The sequence below is a fragment of the Gracilinanus agilis genome, chromosome 3, assembly GCF_016433145.1.
Source record: "Gracilinanus agilis isolate LMUSP501 chromosome 3, AgileGrace, whole genome shotgun sequence".
Lineage (NCBI taxonomy): Eukaryota > Metazoa > Chordata > Mammalia > Didelphimorphia > Didelphidae > Gracilinanus > Gracilinanus agilis.
In genome coordinates, this window is record NC_058132.1 from 74,373,103 (window position 1) to 74,397,868 (window position 24,766).

Genomic DNA, 24,766 nt, shown 5'->3' on the forward strand with positions numbered 1-24,766 from the left:
GGAAGCGGACGTAAAGACGGACGGGGACGTAGCGGCGGCAGCGGCGGCTGCGGCCGGGCCGAGCCGAGGCTAAGAGGAGGCGGCTGAGGCTAGGGGGAGGAGTCGGCTCTTCGTTTCGGCCGAAGCCGAAGAGGAGCCCAGTCAACGCAATGGGCTCCGAGAAGGACTCCGAGTCTCCTCGCTCTACATCCCTGCCCGCGGCCACACCGGACCCCAAGTGCCGAGGGGGTGGCGGGCGGCGGCACCGCTTCCTCTCCAGCCTCGTTCTCCTCCCCGCGGGCCGCAGCCGCCGGGCCCGTGCCAAACCCCCACCGCCGGCCCTGGCTCCGGCCCCGGCCCCGGTCGAGCCTCCAGCGCCGCCCCCACCCCCGCCGCCGCCGCCGGCCCCGCCTGAGGCACCTCCCGCCGAGTCCGTCCCGGAGGCCGAGGTTGCGGTGGCGGCGGCAACCGTGGAGGCTACGGACGAGGAGGGCCCCGGGCCCGGCGGCGATGAGGTGGAGTGCCCACTGTGCCTGGTGCGCCTACCGCCCGAGCGCGCCCCGCGCCTGCTGAGCTGCCCGCACCGCTCGTGCCGAGACTGCCTCCGCCACTACCTGCGCCTAGAGATCAGCGAGAGCCGCGTGCCCGTCAGCTGCCCCGAGTGCAGCGAACGCCTCAACCCGCACGACATCCGCCTTCTGCTCGCAGATCCTCCGCTCATGCACAAGTACGAGGAGTTCATGCTGCGCCGCTACCTGGCCTCGGACCCGGACTGCCGCTGGTGCCCGGCGCCAGACTGCGGGTGAGCAGCGCTGTCAGGGGCGTGGGGCGGCCACAGGGCTCGTGGTCCAGGCCCCTCGCTTGGGCGGGGGGGAGGGGGCGTCCGCAAAGCGGGGAATCCCGCTGCCCCCTCGTGGCCACAGCCACTGCCCCTCGAGGGCTAGCGCGGGCGTTCTCTTAGTTAAAGGTGCGGTGAGCAGGGGATCCCGCTGCCCGGCGCTCCTCGTGGCTGGGTCCACTGCCAGTCTAGGGCTAGTGCGGGTTTCCCCTTAGCTGAAGGCGGGGCAGGGGGCTCGTCACCTCGTCACATCTTTTGGAGAGGAAAAGAGGCTGCCCCAGGGCGAAAGCAGGTGGGGAAATCCCCTTACTGCCAAAGGAGGCACAGCTCTTTTTCTCTTGCTTGTGCTCGTGTATTTTCGGACTCGGAAAGGTGGGATGAAACCAAAATGATGGGAGGGGGGCATCCTTTCAGAGGCGAAGGGAAATCCCCTTTTTTCACGGTAGAGATTAGGTAGGGGCCGAAGCTTTCTTTTCAATCAGAATGGTTTGGGGAAAAACCATCGAGAGAGAGGAAAAGGAAACAGCCCTAGCAAAAAAAAAAAAAAAGCATCACCTCAGTGGGGAGGTGGACTGGGGGGACTGTTCTGTCCTGAGGCAGTAAGATACTTTGGTGCACGACGCCATACCCTGCAAAAATGGTATGGCACAAAGATCTTTGAGGAAGGGGAGGCTGGTTTATCCCGAGAATATGGGATGGTGAAAACATCATTGCAGAAGGGGAGGGGGGAGGGGGTTACATCATCAGTAGTGGGGAGAACAGCAGCACTAGTGCAACGAGCAGTCCAGGGAGGTTCCACTAGGCCCGTAACTGACAGATTGATTGTGGGTAACCCATTGATCCTAGCAGCCCTGGTAGAGGCAAGGAGATGTGAAGCAAAGCCTTTCTTTTGTAAAGAGAAAAGGTGTCCCCTAAGTAAAGTTGAAATGAGGATGCTCATAGACCAGCTTGAAGAAGAAAAGAGCTCTTAAGTTAGTCGCCTTTGAGAATTGTGCTCCCGATGGTAGATAAATGTTTGGTATTCATAGGGTTGCTTAATTTTTTTTACAGAAAATAAATTGTTGGAAGGAGACAGATATTCTCTCGCCTGGAGATGAGGTTTTTGGGGCACTTTTTCTCATCCAACCCTACTGCATTCATTGAATCTCTAGAAAGGACCTCTAGTTTAAGGGGTTAGCCTACAGGATTGGGTCTTGAACCTTGGAATATGACCTTGAACAAATAATTTCCCCACTGAGGCAGCAAAATTGTACAAGTGTTGGGTTCAAATCTTTCCCAGACTGTGTGACTGTGGGCAAGTCAGTTAACCTCTCAAAGCTTCTATTGCTTCTTGTGTAAAATGGGAATAAGACTTGCATTTATCTCCTAGGGTTGTTGAGGAAAAAGCTATATAAATGTGAGTTACTTTGAGGGGGGTGGGATTAGGATTGGGGAAGAAAGTATTAGAGTTGGTGGGGAGTATTCTTAATGATAAGAATGTAATTCTTTAGTAAGTGCTTGTAACATGCTTTTTTCAAGTTTTTTGAAGAAGGAAAATAATTGTAATTTGTGTCTTACCAAATTTCACAGAAAGGAATGTCATTAATAACAACAGGGACATCATTACTAAGGTGTCAGAAGAACTTGTTTCTAAATGGTGTGTTATTTAACCAGGATGAGATGGAGTTTCTAAAGTTCTTTGAGATATTGTGGCCAAAGTCTCTTTATCTGTGCTAAATGATACCTGCTTTCTATTGATAAGGTCCAGACTTTGTAGTCTTGGGGTATAGTCTCTTCCTTTGGTTGGCATTTGTTATTGACTGAGACCTTGAGAGAGGGAGAGGAGTTACACTTTTTGGTATTCAAGCTTTTTAATACAAAGCAAAAGTATATAAATTGTTTTTGGAAGACCATGTACACTTTACCTTAGTGATATTATCCTATTCATTTTTAACAAGGAAATGGAACCGTGTCCCTAACCATCTGGTACATCTCTCCATAGGATTTCTTTTTGCACTTGATTATTCAGATACTAATATTTTTTACTTCTCTTCCTCTTCAATAAAAATTGACAAAGTCCTAGTAGGAGAAATGATAATTTACATTTCCAAAGTATTTTCCTTACAACTCTGTAAGACTGGTAATACAAATGGTGTTGTGTTAATTTTTCAGAAAAGAAACCACAGCTCAGGCAAACTAAATATTAGAGTCAAGACTGGAACTCCTGTCTCCTGACTTCCCATTCTACCATGTTCAGTAAATAATTACTGAATTGAATTCAGTGTTTTCTGTTGAATTTGGTGATAAGATGTATCAGGGTCATTTAGTGTTCATCCTTAGGTTGTGAGAAAAATATACTTAAGTGGATGCGATATTAGTTTGGATATTTCAGATTACTATTTATCTATGACTGCCTATTCTGTGTTACTACTGTCCATATCCTCCCATAAGTTCCCTATAGGCAGTTCACCTAAAATACAGGAAGTCTTCCTTCAATTTTGCTGATAAAAGAAATGAAAAATATGAACTGAACTTTTAAAAAATGTGACTATCCCTCCATCCATAAGAATTTTCTAAATTATCTAATATCTACATTTTCCTCATCTCTGTAATGAAAGCATTGGACTTTATCTTGAAGATCTCTTCCAGTTCTGACATTGATAATGAGGAGTTGGGGAGAAGGAAGTCTGATTTAGAAAGTAAACATTTGTCAGTGAAACCCTCAGTTCATCATAGTATTTTTTTGGCAGGCTGTGGTAGTACAGTAGAGCTGAGGCTAGTAGAATTGGGGTCTGTTTCAGACTTCTACCTTCATTGTCAAATTCACTTCATGTTTTTCTTCTGCTATGAAATAGGCATAATTTCTATCCCACTTGTGAATCTTAATTAATGTTTGCAAAGTATGTTGAAGTCTTCAGTTAGAGATGTTATGTAAATACACAGTAACTTTGGCATTTTTTTGCTTCCTGAGTGGATGAGTTCCTTGGGATATGGCCACTAGGCCTCTCCATCATATTACCTTTTCTAATGAATGCCTCAAAATTTACTGGTTTCAGGCCTTAGTTTCCTGTGTTCTCACTACATTGATATAATTGGTGTTTGTTTTAAAGTGAAGATTATGTAAATCACAACTTTAGCATAGCATGGCATTTAGTAAGCCTGGATAAATGCTTATTGATAGTGATAATGATTAATATAAGCTCATCCCCTCAACTTGGCCTGGGAATGGCAAAAAGTAGTTTGAGCATCCCAGATTTTCCCAGCATTGTACTCTGTAGCCTTCCATTCTATTCCTCAATCCCTAAGCACTTGAAGTCGAAATGGGAAAGATGTGTGCTCTTTGGTCTATTTATCTTCAATTACTAATCATTTTTAAAATGATTCAGAGAACAGAAATTATATAGTGTTTTTCCTGTTTTTGGTCAAGCCATGCCACAAAATGGATGTAGGTAGTTGAGAGGTTAGGATGTATGTCTCTGTGTGTTGATTCATTGATTGGTGAGGTCAGAATCTCATTGCCTCAATTTGTCATACATAAAGACTGCAGTATGGTACAGAAGAATTGGAGTTAAAGGAGCTTAGTTCAAAGACAATATTCATCTGTAAAGCAAAGTGGTTGGACTAGGTGACCTGCGGAGTCCTTTCAACTAATACTAGAAAATTATGGAATAGAGAATGAAACCCTTCTTTTATTAGTAGTTGATTTTGTCATGACAGACTCCAGGGGAATAGAATTTAAATTGTGGTTTTTAATATTGAAGTAGGAATTTAAATTTTAAACATACTTCAGAAATTAATTATCACAATAGTTAAGTCAAATTAAAGCTTATGCATTTAATTTGGAAATTGACTTTTTAGCCCTAAAAGACTTAAGTTGATATTGGCTTTCCGGAAACTAGCCCTAAAAATACATATGCAAAACAGTAAGTTAAAAAAGACCTATTCGAAGATGAATGTAGAGGAGTAGCATAATAGCAACAGGGTTGGGTTTGCCATCAGAGGACCTTAGTTCTAATATTGGCTCTGCCACTTAGTTCCTTTGGGCCCGTGACAAAAGTACATCATTTTCCCATACTTCAGTTTCTTCATCTTATAAAATAAGGGTGTTTAGTCTGTATGACTTTTAAGGTGTCTTCTAATTCTAAATATGTAAATCTATTTTTTGAGAATCCTATCTTACCCTATAGAGAAGGGGAATAAGAAAGGGGGTGGTAAGGAAGGGAGTAATTATAAGGTCGGGGGAAGTTAGAGGGGGCATGATTGTGAGGCTATGTGAGTCTAGTAAGTAGGTTAAAAAGTATTTGGTAGGGAGGCAACTAGGTAGCCCAGTAGATAGAGGGCCAGGCCTAGAGTCAGGAGGACCTGGTTTCAAACCTGGTCTCAAATACTTTTAAGCTCTGTGATCATCCTAGACAAGTCACTTAACGCCAATTAACTAGATACTGTGACAGAAGGTAAAGTTTCAAAAAGAAGTATTTAGTAGTAATGGTAGTTTATTAGCAAGTTTTCTGAGTATATTGTGATTACTTTTTTTGGGGAAACCCTTACTTTTCTGTCTTAGTATCAGTTCTAAGACAGAATAGCAACAAAGGTTAGGCAATTTCAATTAAGTGACTTGCCCAGGGTGTCACATCTAGGATGTGTCTTTAGACCAGGTTTGAACTCAAGGCCTTCTGACTCCAAGCCTGACACTGACACTCTCTACTGTGTTACCTAGCTGCCCCACAGATTGAGATTTTAGTAAAAGTCTCATTTTAAAGGGAAGGTGATTGGTTGAACCCCTATTTACAGAATGAAGAATAGGCAGTTATAGCTTACTCAAGGTCACAGGACAAGTCAGGCAGTGCTTAGAAACTAGGTCTCCTGACTTGTGGTTAAGATTGTTCCCACTGTCTCCTAGGCATCTGATACATTAGTACCCATAATTTTAATGTAAGACCTTGTAATCTATCAGGGTCAAAATACAAATACAAGAGGGAAAAGACCTCAATTCCTGTTATAGACCTAGTTTTCACGAGTGCTAGTTTGTATGGATAGCAAGAATATTAAACATTGTTGCTTAGAATAGCTTAAAATTGGTTAGAATTGTGTCCCTTGTGGCCTTGGTATATATACACTATTCTGGTAGTTAACTGGAAATTGTCCTGGTCCCCTTTAAAGTGATATCAGTATTATGTTGTATAATTAAACCTTGTGGATGTCTCTACCTCAGAGCTAATCACCAAGGGAGTTTGCTTGTTGAGACATTGATGGAATTAAATGGATTTTTTTTACCTTAATTTTTCTGCAGTATATACATACCAAGACCATTTTGCCCATTTAATGCTTTTTCTAGTGCAAGATAGACAGAGGAGTGTGATCTAAAGAGTTCTTCACTACCTAGAAGTATCTCCTGATTAGGCTTTGGATTAAATATTATTTCTAGAAGATCCATGGTAAAAATCTTTCCCTTTGTAAAGGTCACACATTAACCCATTGGCACCCACTAAACTGTTATTACAGATTAGTTTTAGATTAGCTTATCCAGAAATAACTTTCTCATCATGTCCCTTCCTTATTCAGTCATTAGTCAGTTACTCCCATTTGTCTAGAAAATAAAACCTAAACTTTTCACATGTTCTGTTACTCACAAAATGAACACTTCACCCCAGCTGGACTAGCCTAATAAATTCTTCAAATTTTAGAACTGGTAAGGCCTTAGGATAATGTAATTCAGAGCCACACAATGTTAGATGCCATGTAGTACCTGGGGTTTTTTTCAGCTTATCCTTCCTACATTTCCTTTTCCTTTTCTTATCTCAAACTAGGAATGTGGACTTTGTTCTTCCTACTTGTATGTTCATTTTATTAACACTGAGAAATTGTAAATGCCACAGCACTGCTTTATAATATGTTGGGGAGGAAGCCACAGTCTCTTCCTATGAACAGTCTACAGTATACCTGTCAGGACCTTGGGTTTTGCTTCTTGCATGAGAGACAGAGAGCAAGGACAGAGGTCCTTGCTACTACCACCACTTCAGGGTAGCCTAACTACATCAATCCACAGGGATCTCTTTTCTTGTGTCTTTGTTACATCTCTTCAAAGGCACCAAGAAATAAATACTAGCAATGTCCAAGTTTTATTTAATTTTTCTAATTTGTGCCTCATCTTCCTAATTTTAATCAAAAACAAGGATCATCATGTACTATGTCTTTGAGACCCCTAAATTTAATTTGTCACAGGAACAGCCTGATGGAGGAAACAAGAATTGAAGGGGTGTTGAAGAGAGATTTATAGATCTCCTTCATAAGCAAGGCCAACCTTAATAATCCCAAATCATTGTTGACCACTTGACCCACAACATCCACCATTCACATGCTCTGTATCCATTTGTAAGTGAGTAGTAACGTTGCCTACTAAATGAGAAGGACAGACAACAGAAGAACAAATCTCCTTGACAACAGGGTTCTGTTGGCATATAATCCAAGATCTTCTTCCTAATGTGACTCTTTTTTCTGGGTTTCAAATCAGTTGCACCAGCTCTTTGGTGCTTGGCATATTCATTGTTTCCTAAAGGTTCAGAAAATAGTATAAAACAAAATGAGGGGAAGTCTATTGAAGTTAGTGTGCATATTCCCTTAGTTTGTGTACCTCCCTTTCTAACAACTCTGAATTATTTGTTGGGGATTCATCCTAGTATGACAAAGCAATTGACTTAGAACATCTAGGTACAGTCTCCTGGCCCTCCTGTGTTAAGTTCTCTGAGCCAACTTTTTGTCACCTGCAAAATGAGTATAATCTTTGTGTGGTCCCTTTGCTCCCAAGGGGAATATAAGGAGTGTTCTCTGTAATTGAAAAGCAGTGTAAATGGCAGCTGTCATTAGAAGGGAGCTAGGAGCCTGAGACTGTCATCAATAGAATTATAGAAGAACAGAGTACTTCAGGTAGGGCATATTTCTATGCAGGTGATTCCCATCTAATAATCTCTCCTAATGTCTTCAACTCAGCATGTCCAAAACAGCTCATCATCTTGACCTCTGCCACTCTTCTATTTCCTCTTACAGTGAGGGAGGGCTGCCACCATCATCCTTCCAGTCAACCCAGCCTCTCAACCTCACTGTCATTCTCTACTCTTCTTCAGCTTTTCCCACATACCCAATCTGTGGCCAGATCTTGTCATTTCTACCTTTATATCTCTCACGGAAGTCCCCAACTCTCCACTCGAACGGCCACCACCTTAGTCCAGGCCTTCATCATCTCTCTCTTGGGCTATTGTAATAACCTTCTGATTGGTTTCCCTGCCTCTGACTCTCCTCTGCTCAGTTGCCAAAGGGCTTTTCCTAAAGTGCAGATCTGGCCGTGTTGTGTCTCTTTTCTCCTTTTACTCATTAAATTGCAATGGCTCCCTGTTAACTTCCAAGATAAAATATTTTAAAGACCTTCACAACATGGCCCCTTCCTGCCTTTCTAGTTTTCTTCCTTTTTTTTCCATTCCCAACCATATACTTTTTTTTAAATCCTTATCTTCATTCTTAGAATCAATATGGCATATTGGTTCCAAGCAGAAGGGGAGGGGTAAGGACTAGGCACTTGGGGTTAGGTGACTTGCCCCAGGGTCACACAAAGTATCTGAGGCCAGATTTGAAACCAAAACTTGCTATCTCTAGGCTTGGCTTTCAGTCTGTAGAGCCACAACCCCAATCCCCCTTCCCCATCCATATACTTTAAGATCCATCTGCACTGGCCTAATTGATGTTCCTCAAGCACAATACTCTTATTTCCTGACTCAGTCCCTTTACACTGACTGTCCCCCATGTTTGCCTGGTGTGCCCTCCCCCCCCCCAGCTTCCCTGGCTCTCTTTCCCCCCCTCTAATAATATCTCCTTTTACATTATTCATAGTTATTGATAACAGATTGTCTTTCCCATTTGAATGGTAGCTCTTTGAGGGCAGTTACCCATTTTTGCCTTTCTTTGTATCCAGTATGTTTAACACAGTGCTTAGGACATTGTTATCACTTCTTCATAAAGGCTTGTTAACTAAGGATGGTTTTGGAATGAGATGCTCTTATAAGTTGGAGGTAAAAGAAGAATGTCAGAATTAGGGTCAGATTGTCCTAGGAAAGAAAATAGGGATGTACTCTCTAACAGCAGCTAGGGCTTGAGTGGAATGTTACCCATGTCTCCATTTTGTGGGTGGAAACTAAGGTTTGAGAAGACTTGTGATTAACCCAGTATCATGCAGTGAGTCAGTTAGCTTAGAGAAATGGAGGTGCCAAACTGGAAAGCCCAGTGTCATGTTCTCAGGAACTCTTGTGTCATAGCAATAGATTACTAGAATTTCTTGATATGCTTTTGCATACATACTTATATGGATATGTATGATCTACAAAGTACTTTCCTCATTCTATCCTTGAAATTGAAACCATATAATCCAGAACACGAAGTGTTATAATAGTCTCTATTCTCTTTTCTATTTTGAAATTGCATAGTACCCTGTCTCCAACTTGTGGTGAGTAGTGTGGAAGGCTTATAAAGTGCTTAAAGCATTAGACTGACCACCAAAGAATCTGGCATTCTTTTCTTCAGAAGTTAATTCACTTGTCTTGTTTATTAGAACTTGGTCTTGTTCTTTTATCCTGTCTTCTTAAGACTAAATAGTAGGCATGTGACTTTATTCAGGAGAAATGTTTATCTTTAGTAATTATTTTGCACCTAGATCACACATCATGGTGCATTTGTTCAAAACTCCCACAGGACATGAATCATTTGTAGTGACACATTTACCAATTTTCCATTTGTTCTCCTTTGAAAGGACTTTAATGTAATCTAAATTAGCCAATTAATTAAGCAGACTTCTCCAGAAATCCTCAAGACCCTTACCTTCAAAAGCAATCTGGAGAAAATATGGTGAAGTTGAGAACTATAATAATAATAGCCAACAGTTTTATAGCACTTAATGTATCAGACAACATGCTAAGTGCTTGACAATTGTTATTTCATTTGATAATGAAAATGACTCCTATCTTTATAACTCTTAAGGTTTATGAAATGTTCTTCCTATAATAACCCCTGAGGTGTAAATCATAACTAACATTTGTATAGATAGTACTACTTTAAGGTTTATAGAGCACTTTTTATACATTGTCTCATGCAAAGAGTGTATTTTCCCCACTTAGAGTCAGTCAGCTAACAACTAGGTGCCATTCATTGTGTTAAAGCTCTGAGGTTGCAAAGAAAGCCAAGAAGACACTCCTTTTTCCTCTCAAGAACTCCAAAGTTTAAGAGGGGTGACAATATTGGAGATAATTTCAGAGTGAAGGCACTAAGATTAGAGAGGCCCAAGATTTTTAGCTAAGACTTGAAGGAAGCCAAGAAGATGGAGATTAGGAAGGAGGAGAGCATTTTAGCCAGTAAAAACTCTCTAAAGTCAAAAAGATGAAATACATAAGGAGATAAATGTTATTGGGTCTTATATGGAGAAGGAGGTGAGTGAAGTATAAGAAGACTGGAAAGTTAGGAAGAGGCCAAGTTATAAAGGCTACTTTGAAAACTAAACAGATGTTTTATATTTGATTATGGAGAGCCACTGGAGTTTATTGAATTGGGGGCTGATATGGACAGACCTGAGTTTTAGGAAGATCACTTTGTTGTGTTTTGTTTTTTTTTAATTTCCAGTTGCATATATTAGAATCATTGTTGGGTTTTTTCTTTTTTTACTGTTTTTCCATTTTTTTCCACAATAACATGTAGAATTTTTAACATTATTTTTCTAAAATTTTGAGTTGCAAATTCTCTTCCCCTTCCAAAACAGTAAGCAGTTTAGAATATAGATTGTAATGTCATGCAAAACTTTTCCATATTATTCATATTGTAGAAGACACATATTCCACCCCCACCCCCCAAAAAAAACCCACAAAGAAGATAAAATTAAAATAGTATACTTTAATCTGCATTCAGACTCCATCAGTTTTTTCCCTGGAGGAGGAGGTACATAGGATATTTCATCTTAAGATAAAAAGTCCTTCAGAATTGTCTTAGGTCACTGCATTGGTGAATATTGCTGTCATTATAACTAATTATGGTGCAATATTGCTATTATCGTGTACAGTGTTCCCCTGATTCTGCTCACTTTACTCTGCATCCGTTTGTGTAAGTCTTTCCATGTTTTTCTGAAATCAGCCTGCTCATCATTTTTTATAACACAATAATATTTCTTTACAATCATACCCCAACTTGTTCAGCCATTCCCCAATTGATTGGTATCCCCTCAATTTCTAATTCTTTGCCATCACAAAAAGAGCTGCTATAAGTATTTTTGTATAAATAGGTCCTTTCCCCTTAATCTCTTTTGAGATACAGACTTAGTAGTGGTATTGATGGATCAAAGGTTATGCGAAATTTTATAGCCCTTTGGGCATGATTCCAAATTGCTCCCCAGAATGCTTGGATCATTTCACAACTCTACCAACAGTGCTGTAGTGTCCTGCTTTTCCACATACCTCCAATTTGTTGTCATTTTCCTTTTCTGTCATATTAGCCAATCTGATAGATGTGGGAGTGGTACAACATCAGAATGTTTTAATTTGCATTTCTCTCATCAATAGTGATTTGGAGCTTTTTAAATGAGACTATAGCTAGTTTTAATTTTTTCATCTGAAAACTACCTGTTCCATATCCTTTGACCATTTTTCAATTGGGGAATGACTTGTATTCAGTTCTTTATATATTTGAGAAATGAGGTGTTTATCAAAGGGTGTTAAAATTTTTTAATCACAGCTTTCTACTTTCCCTCTAATCTTGATTGCATTGGTTTTGTTTGTGCAAGACCTTTTAAATTTAATGTAATCAAAATTATCCATTTTACATCTCGTGCTCTCTATCTCTTATTTGGTCATAAATTTTCCCTTTATCCATAGATATGATATCTAAACTATTCCACATTCCCCTAATTTGCTTATGTCTAATATCTTATCTTAGTATACAGTATAAGATGTTGATCTGTAGCTAGTTTCTGTCATACAATTTTGGGAAGATTACTTTGACCGCTGAGTAGAAAGATTGGAGAGACATCTGAGGCAGGCAGACTCACCAAGCACAAGATGAAGAGATTCTGTCTCAGGGTGGTGGCAGCCTCAAAGAAGAGACCAGACTGGATATATACAGCAAGAGATGCTTTGATAACTACATGTAGAAGGTATAAAGCAAGTTGAACAAGCTACAAAGATTCAGTTTCCTATACAATCTCCTTTTTGTCTTTGTATGTGGTAATGTATCTTTGTATATGGTAATATTCATTTGTATTTCGTGTTTAACTTCAGCATATTAAATATTTTTTAAAAAGTAAAAAATTGAGTTGAAATTTTTTTTAACCCTTACTTAAAAGTCCTTTAATATAGTGATTCTTTTTTTAAAACCCTTACCCTTCTGTCTTAGTATTGATTCCAAGACAGAAAAACAGTAAGGACTAGGCAATTGAAGTGACATGCCCAGGGTCACTCAGCTAGGAAATGTCAGAGGCCAGATTTGAAACCAGGTTCATTCAACTCCAGGCCTGATGCTCTTATCCACTAGTTGCCCCAAGTTGAATTTTTAACTGAAAAAGTCTGACTCCCTTTCGGTAATGCTTATATATCTGCTGAAGTCTTTTAAATCTTGGTCCTTTTAACTTTGATTTTTATCCTTTTCTCTCTCCCAGTGGTGATGGAAGCAGAGCCCAAAGAGAGCATGTGTTTTCATAGGCCAGTTTAAAAGTGGTGTGGCTAATTTCCAGAACTCATAACTTTTTTTTTTCTGATTTGTTTCTTTAAAGGGATTTTATTTGTGCTTTATTGTAAACAAGAGTACTGAATATATGACTATCATGTTATTAGGTCAGCTAAGGCCACTAAGGAACTCCAGAAAGGTTTAATAGAATATTAATTGCACAATGGGATATATTAAATTTGTGGTAGGCTATAATAATAATAATAATGCTTGGTGTGGTAGAAATTAAAATTTGGAAAGAACAATTAAAAATGCATCAGTGCTGACAAGTTTCAAAAACATAGAATACATATCAAAAGACTTAAAGCAAATGAAAGAAAGAAGTAACCTCATTTACTAATAAGATAATGAAGTGATATGGTGGCTGAAATGAAACAAGTAATCTCAAGACAAAACAAGTAATCTCAGGCTCAAGGGCTTTGGAAGTTTGTGATTTTGTTTTTTAAGCAAGATCTGGAGGGAGAATAAAAGCAGCTTCCATGAGAAATGATTGATCATAATTAGATTTATTGATTCTCCTTGATACAAACAGCTAAAGCTTTAGGGATCAGGCAGGATGTTGTGACTTGATTTTCATTTCCTTTATTTCGACATTTTATCACACTAAGTTCCAAAGAACACCAACATCCCCTGTGGTGTGACCAGCATTTTTTGGTGAGAATTTCAGTGCTAACCGTATTTTCCTCTTTAAAGTAATGAATATGAAATTACATGTATATATCAGGAAATATTTATAGGAAAGAATTTGTACAAAAAATGTATCTTCTTTTATTCCAGAAATTTTCCAGCCCTACCTAGGAATATTCCCTCAAATAGTAGGTAGGGGTATTCTGTATTTCCAGACCAACTTTATAGATTTCTCCAATATATTTCAAACCCCAAATGTTCTAAGGCCATATTAGTTGGGAAAGTGTTTCCCTGTCATATAATACAAAATATATAATCCCCCTGAAAATATAGCAAGCTCAGAGATAATTGTTCAGCCTGCAATTTATAAGACTTACTGGAATAAAAGACTGCTTGAAGCAATTTTAAAAATAAAACTAGATTTCATCTGCTTCATTTCAGAGACTACCTACCCACATCACAGATCCTTGAGAGTATACAGAAGTAATAGGAAAAGGTCACTTCTAGTTCAGTAGATTCATGGTATAAATAGATATTTCTCATTAGAGTAAAGTCAAATCTTTTGCACTCACAGATGGGATGTGTTATATAGTTGGCTCAGGTCTGCAAGAGTTTGTTTTTCCTTTATTGACTGTCAGGGTGGTCTGCCAAACACAATGCTGTCCATCTCTTAGTGCCAGTCTCTGTGAGAGCATTCTCACCTTACTGGTGTCTCTTCCTGTTTCCATACTCAGCTATGCCGTTATTGCCTATGGCTGTGCCAGCTGCCCAAAGTTGACCTGCGAGAGGGAAGGCTGCCAGACTGAATTCTGCTACCACTGCAAGCAGATATGGCATCCGAATCAAACGTGCGATATGGCCCGTCAGCAGAGGGCACAGACTCTGCGAGTACGGACCAAGCACACGTCAGGTCTCAGTTATGGCCAAGAATCCGGGCCAGGTACGGTTTCTTCCTCTAGGCTTATAGCAACACAAGTCTAATAATGAAAAAGATGATCCATCTATTAGGTTGGGCTTCCTGGGATCCAAGGGATGTTCTTTTGACACACCTGGCAGTGAGTTTTATTTGGAAAGTTCTTCCAGAACGTTGTACATTCTGAACAGCTTAGCTGCAAATACATAGTTTCCTTTTCTGGTTGGTAAAGCTGGGTAGTATCAGAATCATCAGCTGGATTCTTTATTCCCAGAACCTGGTCCTCTTTCTATGGTAGGCCTTAGAGCTTTAGAGATCAATTGGATAATATCTGCTGGATTTTTTACACACAATGAAAAGTGAAGTATTTAATCTGGGTTAAGCCTTTTTAGATCTGTCTCCTGTTGTTCCCATTAGGTTAAAGTGTATGACTGATTATTATTAATGATAATAGTATATTTCTGTAACACTTGTGGGAATTACAAAACTCTTACTTGCCTTACAACAGCCCATAGTATTGTAGGTAGTACAAATATTATTCTAATATTAAAGATGATGAAACAGACTCAGGTTAAATGACTTGATATCATGGTCATGCAGCTATATCTGGGATTTGAGCTCAGGTCTCCTGATCCCAAGACTAGCACTCTTTCCACTGTATTACTCCAATTTATCGAATTGTAAAAGATTCAGGAAGCATTAGGTGCTTTCCATAGCATAGTCTTCATAATAAACTTTATAGATGTGTCACACATTTAATTCCAGGCTTTTACAACTAAGTTACTAACAAGTCTATTTCAGTGTTTAGATAAGTTTATTGGCTTTTATGAATCCTTCTTTAGTGATGTCATGGGAGGGGAGGGGTGGAATATAAAGGGAAGATTTTAGCACTTGATTTTTCCTGGCATAGATTCTTCAATCGTAATGTGCCGGTTATGAGCTTATTGTGAAAATCAGCAGGAACAGACATGCTACAAAAGCATATTCAACTCTTTGCATTTCATTTTGAGAAATGTGTCATTCTCTAGTATCTCACCCAAGGGCTATGGGCTCCTTTAACATCAATTCTAATATTTGAATGAAACTGAAAAATGAATCTATCTTACCCCCCCCTTCCCCCGTCTTTATTTTTATTTTATTTTTTTCAGGACAGAAAGAAGTCCATTTCTAAACTTAATTTCTGGTGACCCCCTTCTAGATTTTTCCATGGGCAGTTAGGTGGTGGGAATTTTAATTTTGTGTTAACTACTCATCTCTTCAAGAGAAGCTGAGAAACACCACAGCTCTCAGCCATTGATGGTCTGTTGTGAAGTTTGAACTTGGGAACAGAACAGTAATGTCCCAGAGTGGAATCTTTGTCTAGGGACTTTACTGCCTTTCTTTTTTACTCTGGGTGATTCCTGGGGAACTGCATTTAAGTCAAGCCAAGCTTGTTTCTTTTCTTCCCTTCTCAACAGCGGATGATATCAAGCCTTGCCCACGCTGCAGTGCGTATATCATCAAGATGAATGATGGGAGCTGCAATCACATGACCTGCGCAGTGTGTGGCTGTGAGTTTTGTTGGCTTTGTATGAAAGAAATCTCAGACTTGCATTATCTCAGGTGAGCTTGAAGAAGCAATATTCTTGTTTAGGTGGAGAGGCATAAAAGAAATCTGAATTGGTTTGGGATATAAAGATAAGGGGGGGAAAAATCTAATCAGAGTGTATTGTCTCCAGGGCTCAGACCATTACGTTTTGAAAAGCCTCAAAAAATAAATTCCCTCTGCTCCTTAGACCTTGAATTTCTGTGTTAGAGCAGGCAGTCAGTATTTGCTGAATATTCACCAGGCACAGAGACCTTGAGGGGGGAACTTTTTAAAAAATATGCACATAAAAATGTGCTGTATAACTGTTGGAAACTGTTTGGTGACATGTAGGGTACTTCTGAAATGGGTGTTGTACCATGCCTTGGATGAGATCAGTCAGGGAAAGCTGCTTGGAGGAGGGGAGTAGAGGGCAAGATTTTTACAGTTCAGAGACTTGCCAAGGGAAAAGTGGAGCAAAGGTATTGCTCCCTTTTGTAAAGGTTAGAAGGTAGGAAGTTGCAAATTAGGTTTGTCTTTTTTTGTGTGTGTGTGTGTGTGTGTGCACCACAAAACTTGAGTTTATTAATTAATTAAAAATTTTAACCAATTATATGTTATAACAATTTTCACACGTTTTCCTAAGTTATATGATTGAACTTATCTCCCTCCCTTCCTTTCCCTTCCTGGTACTGTCAAGCAATTTGATCTGGGTTATATATGTATTATCATACAAAACAATATTTCCACATTGTTCATTTTGTAAGTGAGAAATCTTATAAAACCAGAACCCCACAATATAAACCAATAAACAATTGAAAAATCATATGCTTTCATCTGCATTCTGACTTCAACAGTTCTTTCTCCGGAGTTAGACAGCATTCTATCACTAAGTCCAAATTAGGTTTGTCTTACTAGAGGAGAGAGCTTGTAGAGCCTGTATTCTGTAGTTATTCCTTGCTTCTGGTTTTTTGACAATTCTCTGAGCCCACTGTCATCAAATCAGAAACAAGGAAGTTCTTGCTCTTTAAAGAGAGTCCCCCTATAAACACAGAATTAATAATGCCAGCATTCATTTTCTCTATAGCCCCTCTGGCTGTACATTCTGGGGCAAGAAGCCATGGAGTCGTAAGAAGAAGATCCTTTGGCAGCTGGGTACCTTGATTGGTGCTCCAGTGGGCATTTCCCTCATTGCTGGTATTGCCATTCCTGCCATGGTCATTGGCATCCCTGTTTATGTTGGCAGAAAGGTAAGGCACACCATGGTGGGCCCTCAGTGTGTATCTGAGTGAGCACTTGATGTCTGTTGAATAAAAGACAGGAAGGAGAAAAACAGCCAGTATTGCAGAGCTCTCCGGAAACCAGCTGGTTCTGGGATAAAAATACCTTTCATTTCTTAAATGGATTTTCTTAAACCCCATGTGATCTGAAAGTTTCTGTTACCAGCCTTGGCCTGATTCAAACAAGTAACTTTAAAGGTGAAATGTTCCATAGCTGATTCCCCTGAGTTGCTTGTCTCTGGCTAATGCTCACTTTTCCTACAGGAGCCAATTCCTGTAGAAGCCTGGGTTAGGCAGGTTCCCCTTGGAGAATAGGAGATGGGATTTGGTTTGTTTTTTTTAATGTACATAGCAGAACAGTCAAGTTTTGTTTCTTGTTCTTATGTGAATGTCTCTCTGTTCTTTAGCTTCCCACTTCTAGCAAAGAGAGCAGACTTCTGACCTGGATTTTTATTTGGTTTCTCAGATCCACAGCAGGTATGAGGGAAAGAAGACTTCAAAGCACAAGAGGAATTTAGCCATCACAGGTGGCGTGACCCTGTCAGTCATTGCATCCCCGGTTATTGCTGCTGTTAGTGTTGGTAAGTAGGGATTGTAGCTCTCTTGGGAACCCTTGGGCCAGGGCCTCAGGGCCTTAATCAGGAAAACAGAAGCCTTCATTCATGCCAGTTTTCTCAGGTCCTGTGCAGCTCTGAGATTTATAACTTCCTCATGTAAATGGGTAGCCACAGAATTACTTCTCTAGGTAAAGACACAACAGGAATAATAAACACTTTTTAATAATGACTTTAAAGGGTAAGGGCAGTAGAGAGAGGTCACCCTAACCCATTATCTAAGGACAAACTCAGGAACTGGGAGTTGGGTCAGGATCTACACTATTTTAACCCAGGCTGCCTGGATTAGCCTAAAAAGCTGGAAGGTGAATTGGGTGTCTTACAAGCTTGAATTCACTTCTGTTCCCACGATGATCTAGCACAGGTCCTCAGCAAAATTAATCTAAAAGGGCAAAAAACAAGGAGCTTGAATCCTCTTGGGATGTCCATCACCCAAGTCCGATCCTCCTGCTCAACTTGAATTTCCCACAGACAGGTATTTCTTCTAGGAGACAAATCCACTCTTTCCTGGGCTCTTCCCTGGAGACAGTTTTCAGCATCCAACTGCTCTCTCAGCCATAACAAAGTCTCTCAGGAAATCACTTCCTTCCTTGCCACAATTCCATCCTTGGAACCTTCAGGTCTTATCTGACAGCCTAGGTGCTAATTTCACTAAATATCTAAACTCTTCCTCATAATAGTAGTAAAGGCTACCTACTTTTAGATAGCTGCAATTTGTGGTAACGCTAACTTAAATTGGGCTGAAGTTGGATCCTTTGGCTTCATATCTATTCTGCTCTCCTTAAGCCTAACCCCTCACTTTTTTATGCAACAGCCCTTCAAATACTTGAATACAGCTATAGAACACCCTAAACCCCCAACCCTTCTTAGGTTAGACATTTCTGGTTCCTTCAGCCAACCCATTTATGGCATGGTCTCTAGATAGCCTGCTGTCTACCTCTCACCACCCTGATTGTTCTCCTCTGGACATTCTCTGACTTGTCTCTGTCTCTCCTCACTGACCTGGATGAACATTTTAATTGTCCTCTTGAAGAATAAGGCCAATTATTCTTCTCTCCTGCTTCATTTAGAAGAGAGTGTTGCCTGTATCTTCTGTCAAGCTTTGAGATGAGACTTTGTTGCTGATCCATCCTCATTGCTGTGCCTCATTCCTTTTCAGGTATCGGTGTCCCTATTATGTTGGCATATGTTTATGGGGTTGTACCTATTTCTCTCTGTCGTGGAGGAGGTTGTGGAGTTAGCACTGCCAATGGAAAAGGTGTGAAAATTGAATTTGATGAAGATGATGGTCCAATCACAGGTAAAGACAGAACTTTTTTTCTGTCCAAAATAAGAAAAAATTCAATGCCTTTTACGGAGAGACTGTTGTGGGAGGATTTCAATAGCTTATAAGCTCTGTGGGGGCTGATATTTTAACCTCATTTCTTTGTGCTGGAGTTAGTAGGTTAATTCCTCTGATACTGACACATTATGACAAAAATAAGCTGATGGCCATGTGGTATAGTGGAAAAATCCTTGGACTGGGGAGCCAGAAGAGCTATAGGACTGAACAGCAGTGAGGGTTTTCCCAGCTAGAACATTTGAATCTCCTCCCTCAACAGCAGTCTGTCCTCAGGATGGTGTCCATGTCCTGAGCCTGAGTGACCTCACACATCTTTTTCCTTGTCTATAAAGTGTTAAGGGGCTTAGGCCAAATGACCTATTTGGTTCCTTCAGTTTTCAATTCTATGTTCAATTGCTATTTATAAATAGTAGTAGTGTAGTATATGACACTAGTGGATAGACTTGGAGTCTGGAAGCCCTGCGCTCAAATCCTACCTCTTAGCTGTATCTATTACATAAGTGGAGAAAAATCCAACTGCCCCTGGAGAAACTCACTCTCCAGAGATCTGGAATCTCCCTGTCTCTGCTTTGCTAGCATTTCCTGCTTTCCCATGATTTCCCTATAACAATACAGACTTCCCATGCTTTTGATTGAAGGTTCAATCTTTTTTTTTTTTTAAACTCTTGTACTTTGGTGTATTGTCTCATAGGTGGAAGATTGGTAAGGGTGGGCAATGGGGGTCAAGTGACTTGCCCAGGGTCACACAGCTGGGAAGTGGCTGAGGCCGGGTTTGAACCTAGGACCTCCTGTCTCTAGGCCTGACTCTCACTCCACTGAGCTACCCAGCTGCCCCTGAAGGTTCAATCTTCACTAATTCCTGTATCAATGACAATAATAATGTCAAGTAGCATGTGGGGAGGCTGTTATGAAAATGGGCAGATCATCATCCCTTTAATGTTATTCATTATTTATTGAGAATGTTTTCTTCTGTCCATAGTGGCTGATGCCTGGCGGGCCCTGAAGAACCCCAGCATTGGGGAGAGCAGCATTGAAGGTCTGACCAGTGTGCTGAGTACCAGTGGGAGCCCCACAGATGGACTCAGCGTCATGCAGGGCAACTATAGTGAGACAGCCAGCTTTGCAGCTCTCTCTGGAGGTACTCTGAGTGGCGGTGTTCTCTCTAGCGGCAAGGGAAAGTACAGCAGGTAGGCAAACTAATCTTGATAGGGAATAAATTTGTCCTTTTCTAAGGCCATGTTTTGGTTGGGTCTTAATAGCTTTGTTGGCCAGGTGATCTTGGCAAGGGCAATATGACTGGTAGGGTGCAAAGAGCTGGGCTTTTGAAGTATGAGCATCTGGTGCCATAGGGCAGGTCCAGGTCCCTTTGCTTCTCTGACACTCTTTATCTGCAAAAATAGGGGTCATCTGCTACTTGAATGACCTAATTCTCAGGATTACAAGGAAAGTGTAAGTCATAAATAAAGCAAGATAGAAATGTCAGCTATCATTACTAAACTATTGCCTTGATTAATGAACACTTATATTTGTCATCTTTTTTCCTCTGTCCCTTACCTTCCCATTCATTTGCAAATACTCCGCTCCAGGCACATCATCAAGAGCCCAAAGGCTATGGCTAGGCTCAGGTTCCCCCAGTGAATCAGGGAGAGAATAGAAGCCAGAACCTCCAAGTATAGAGCTTTTTCCACTCTATCCATACATAACATTTTTCTATTGTTAGCTAATTTCTGAAAAGGCAAATGAGGTTAACAAAAGAGATCAGGAAACATGGTGGAGACTCCTTAATGTTGCCTCAGGCTTCCTTTGACCCAGCTTGGGTTTGTGAGCTCAGGCTGTCTCTTGCCAAGAGCTCCTAATGGCAGGGGATCCCGCCCCCACAGTCAGCAGTGCTCCCTGCCATGCCTTTGAAAAACCGAACTCCCCTGGATAACAGTAGACACATCATTGGAGACTGACTTGCTGAAATTGCAGCTCAGCCAATCCAGCTGTTGAGTTCTGTGAAATCATCTTCTTCCCAAGAAGTGAATGAGTCAGCTGTGTGTGACCGTATGTGAAACCACTTTTGGAGAAGCACAAGGCTGCCACAGGAACTGTTCATTTCACTAAGCACTGAGGCACCACTCAGCCCACTCTCTGTCACTAAAGGAGGGTGGCTACTGGGGGACTTTGCATTTGTTGTTTTGTTAAGTCTGACTCTGGCCCATCTCAATGTAGAGGAAATGAAGGCTCCTTTTCAGTTTGTGCTTGTGGGGAAAGAAGGCCACATCATCCTGATTGGAAGGAGGGTGCCAAAGGAGCCAGGAGAGGAAGCAGTCCATCTGGAGGCTCCTTTCTTACGTACTTGGATGCCTCCTCTCTTTTCACACAGGCTAGAAGTCCAAGCTGATATCCAAAAGGAAATTTTCCCCAAAGACACAGCCAGTCTTGGCGCCATTAGTGACAACGCCAGCACTCGGGCAATGGCCGGTTCCATAATCAGTTCCTACAACCCCCAGGACAGGTAAGTGAGCAGCTGGAATGGAGGAGGCATTTTGTTCTCTTTGTTGTTAGGCTTATAGAGAAGACAGGCTGCTCTTTGCCTGTAGGGTCCTGTGCTTCCAATGGGTGGGGGGCGGAATCTCTGGTCTTGGATTCCCTTTGGAGTTCTTATGCATAGAAGTGTTCTGGCTTCTACACTTGGCATAGCTTTTACTTTCATGCATCATCTTCCACTGGAGTCAAGCAGTGCTACCCACATAGGATTCAAGGGATTATATTTGTGTTCCTCAAGTCATGGGACTCTGAATTCCTGGTTTTCTAGGTTTCTGGAGAAGCTGGCCTGGGATTACCTCCTTTATGTGGTGATGAGCGTGGCTAATGTGTTCCTCTCCCAGGTGTCTTGGCTACTTATGCTGAAAAAGTCAGATGAAACTGGGATTAGAAGGATACTTCTTGGTTTGTTTTAACTGAGAATGGATGAGACTTTGTAACCCTTTCAGTTTCTCTTAATAAAAAAAATTGTAAACACTAGCCTGTAGAAATTAGCAGAGTTCTTTGTCCATGTGCTCTGTCAATATTTAGAAAGTAAGCTAGCACCTTGAGAGGTAGGTTGTATTATTTCAGTTTTAGTTCTTCCATTTAGGAGTAAAAATTCTTTTTGAAAGAGAATCTCTGGGCCACAGTGGCGTCTCTAAATATTTCTCCCTTGAACCCTCAAACCCCCTCATACATAAAACCATAATCCTTGACTCAGCAAAGCGGATTTTGTCTCCCCAGAGAGTGCAACAACATGGAAATCCAAGTGGACATTGAGGCCAAACCTAGCCACTACCAGCTGGTTAGTGGAAGTAGCACAGAGGACTCTCTACATGTTCATGCCCAGATGGCAGAGAATGAGGAAGGCAGCGAGGAGGAGCCACCCTGCAAACACCAAAGCTGTGATCATAAGGACTGTATTGCCAGCAAAACTTGGGACATCACCTTGGCCCAGCCAGAGAGTATTCGGAGCGACCTGGAGAGCTCAGACACACAGTCAGATGATGTGCCGGACATCACATCAGACGAATGTGGTTCCCCCCGCTCCCAGACTGCGGCCCATCCCCATACTCCCCGAGCCAGAGGTGCACAGAGCCCAAGTGCCCATATGAACCACTGTGCCCAAGGAGAGGGGCATAAGTCAGAGGAAATGGTCTTGAAGCTGGAAGATATAGAAATCAGAGTATGAAGCAGAAGGCTGCTGTCTAGAGAAGCACACTTGTAACTGCATCTCTTGGAAACTTTTTTAGTTAATGTATTTTATTTCTAATATTCATTCTCTGGTCAGAGGTTTACCCCCCAGTGTAATTCTGGGAAAGATGCCATTTCTTACAAGATAAAACATGGAAATTTTACCCTGTTGGTTCCACCATCCCCTTCCCTCTATCCCCCTTTTTTTAGTTTTAATTTATTGGTTAAACTGCTGGTGGTGATCCGTGAGGTGTGTCAGAGTGTATATATGTATGTGTGTGTATATTGTATGTATGCAAACATATTACTGAAGGACACATTTTAATAAAGATTTCTGTCGTAATCCTGCTCAGATTTCATTTTCCTTGGTAGGGAACAGGTATCTTGCAGATCTAAATGGTGGATTGAAGAGGACATACTCCATTTTGAAAGGTCTGAGCTCTGCATGTGTTAGGTGGAATGTCTTAGGAAAGGAAATATGTGCAGACCATACAGAAGTAGAGTTGTCCATTGAGCTGCTGCTCCTAGAAAGACAAAGCAGGATGAGACCTTATTTCTTCTTAGGGGCACCTTAAATCCGGCTGCTTGTGCTGGCAGAGCGCTGGGATGGAACCCGTTCGCCCTCTAGAGGCCACTCTGTGTCTTTCTTCGTGAAACTTCACTTTGAGCCTTTCCTTCCTACAGTTGATTTCCAGGGCCTGGTACAGGATCATAATGGGGAATAAGGAGGGTGACAAGAAGCGTTATTCCTTGTGGGAGAGGATAGGGCAACCCCTGATTCATCCTAGCTCTGGACTCTGCCCTTCCCTCGTGTTAGGCTCTCTTAGTTAGATGAGACCTTTCACCCCTGTCTTCTTCCCTTTGGCCAATTCATCCTGCACATCAGCAAGACAGGAGTCCGATCAGCACATCCTCCTTCGGTTCAGGGCCAGAGGAAGCTTGCTGCCTTCTTCCTTTGCAAAAGGATCTTTTTCCTTCATGACCCAGACTGAACTGTACCATGAAGCAAAGGACTACAACCTTGCACACACTGTTAGAACCCTCTTGAGCATACCAGCTATCACTGACAGATAGCGGTGTCGGTGGGAAATCCAGTTAATTGATGCACTAGCATTTTCTTAGAGATCCTACCTCCCCAGACCTGATAGTTACAACTTCCTGACACCTGAGCTGGTTTCATTTGTCGTCTCAGACACTTTTGGTAGGAGAAAATAGCTTTAAAGAGTACCCATTTGTATATAGCACTCCCTTTGACTATCCTAAGACTTCTGCTCTGAAATATTTTCTAAAAGTAAGGACGAGACCAGACTTCCCTGTGGCACAGGCTAAGTTAGCAACAAGGAACATTTCCCCCAGTGGAAGAGTATCTTGTGACTCTACCTCATTTTGTAGATATGTTTTAAATGTTCTGCTAGACTGATGAAGTCACATGTCTTAACCAAAAAGCCAAACACCAGATAGGGTAGAGATTATTCTTCATCTTTGTTACTGCCCCACTGAAGTCCTGTACTCAGTATATATTTTTCAGATTCATTGGAAGTGTTTTCTATAATTGATCAGCTCTAATCCACAAGACCAGGGATCCCACCCCCACCCCAAGAAGAAATATTTATTGTCCACATTATTTTTCCAGTGAGTGCTCACCAAGGTATCAAGCGATAAAGGAGCATTTTAGATAAAGGTGCTTTGGGGCTAAGGAGGATAGGCACTATTAAACTCCATCTTGGTTGTATGGTTACTATCAAAAGTTTAAGGAAATAGCAGGAAGTGAATTAGGGGGAAGAAAGGTCATGTTCTCAACAGAAATGAAGGCCTCTTGTTTCTTCACCTTCAAATCTCCCAGCACCCATCATAGTGCTCTTGTATGTAGTAGGCAACAAAGGAAACCCTAAATTCAGTACTAAAAAGGGATCCAGAAAGTCATTTTGCCGGTTACCATTTAACTGGAATCAATGTCGTGAGGTCCGTTAATGATGGTCAGGAAGTATACATTTCCAAGGAAGGAAGCTAAGTCACATTCTCAAAGTGAGACACGTCGCAACAATCGGTAGACCATCTTGAACCTACATCCATTCAGCTGCTGGCTTCTGGAGCACTAAAAGCAGAAAACGGTCAAGGGGAGAAATAATGAACCCTTTAGTGCGTTCCCTAGTGACCAGAGAACAACCTCATTTTAGACC

At 41.3% G+C, this 24,766-nt stretch overlaps 1 protein-coding gene across 2 annotated transcripts; it reads left to right on the forward strand.

Moving 5' to 3' along the window:
• The first annotated feature begins 35 nt into the window (after window positions 1-35).
• Window positions 36-22,934, forward strand: RNF19B (ring finger protein 19B). 2 transcript variants are annotated; one of them, XM_044667989.1, is made up of 9 exons: window positions 36-781; window positions 13,903-14,108; window positions 15,539-15,683; window positions 16,733-16,895; window positions 17,392-17,506; window positions 18,699-18,839; window positions 19,861-20,068; window positions 21,250-21,381; window positions 22,137-22,934. In XM_044667989.1, exons 1-9 carry the CDS (start codon window positions 150-152, stop codon window positions 22,582-22,584), a joined length of 2,190 nt encoding a protein of 729 aa, XP_044523924.1. In that variant the 5' UTR covers window positions 36-149; the 3' UTR covers window positions 22,585-22,934. The 2 variants fall into 2 exon arrangements, with proteins under 2 accessions (XP_044523924.1, XP_044523926.1); XM_044667991.1 differs by having other exon boundaries at window positions 21,682-22,229.
• Window positions 22,935-24,766: the final 1,832 nt, after the last annotated feature.

Coding starts and splice junctions, on each gene's coding strand:
- RNF19B (XM_044667989.1), top strand. CDS start 150: ATGGGCTCCGAGAAGGACTCCGAGTCTCCTCGCTCTACATCCCTGCCC. Junction 15,684..16,732: donor TCAGACTTGCATTATCTCAG/GTGAGCTTGAAG, acceptor TTTTCTCTATAG/CCCCTCTGGCTGTACATTCT. Junction 18,840..19,860: donor AGATGATGGTCCAATCACAG/GTAAAGACAGAA, acceptor TTCTGTCCATAG/TGGCTGATGCCTGGCGGGCC.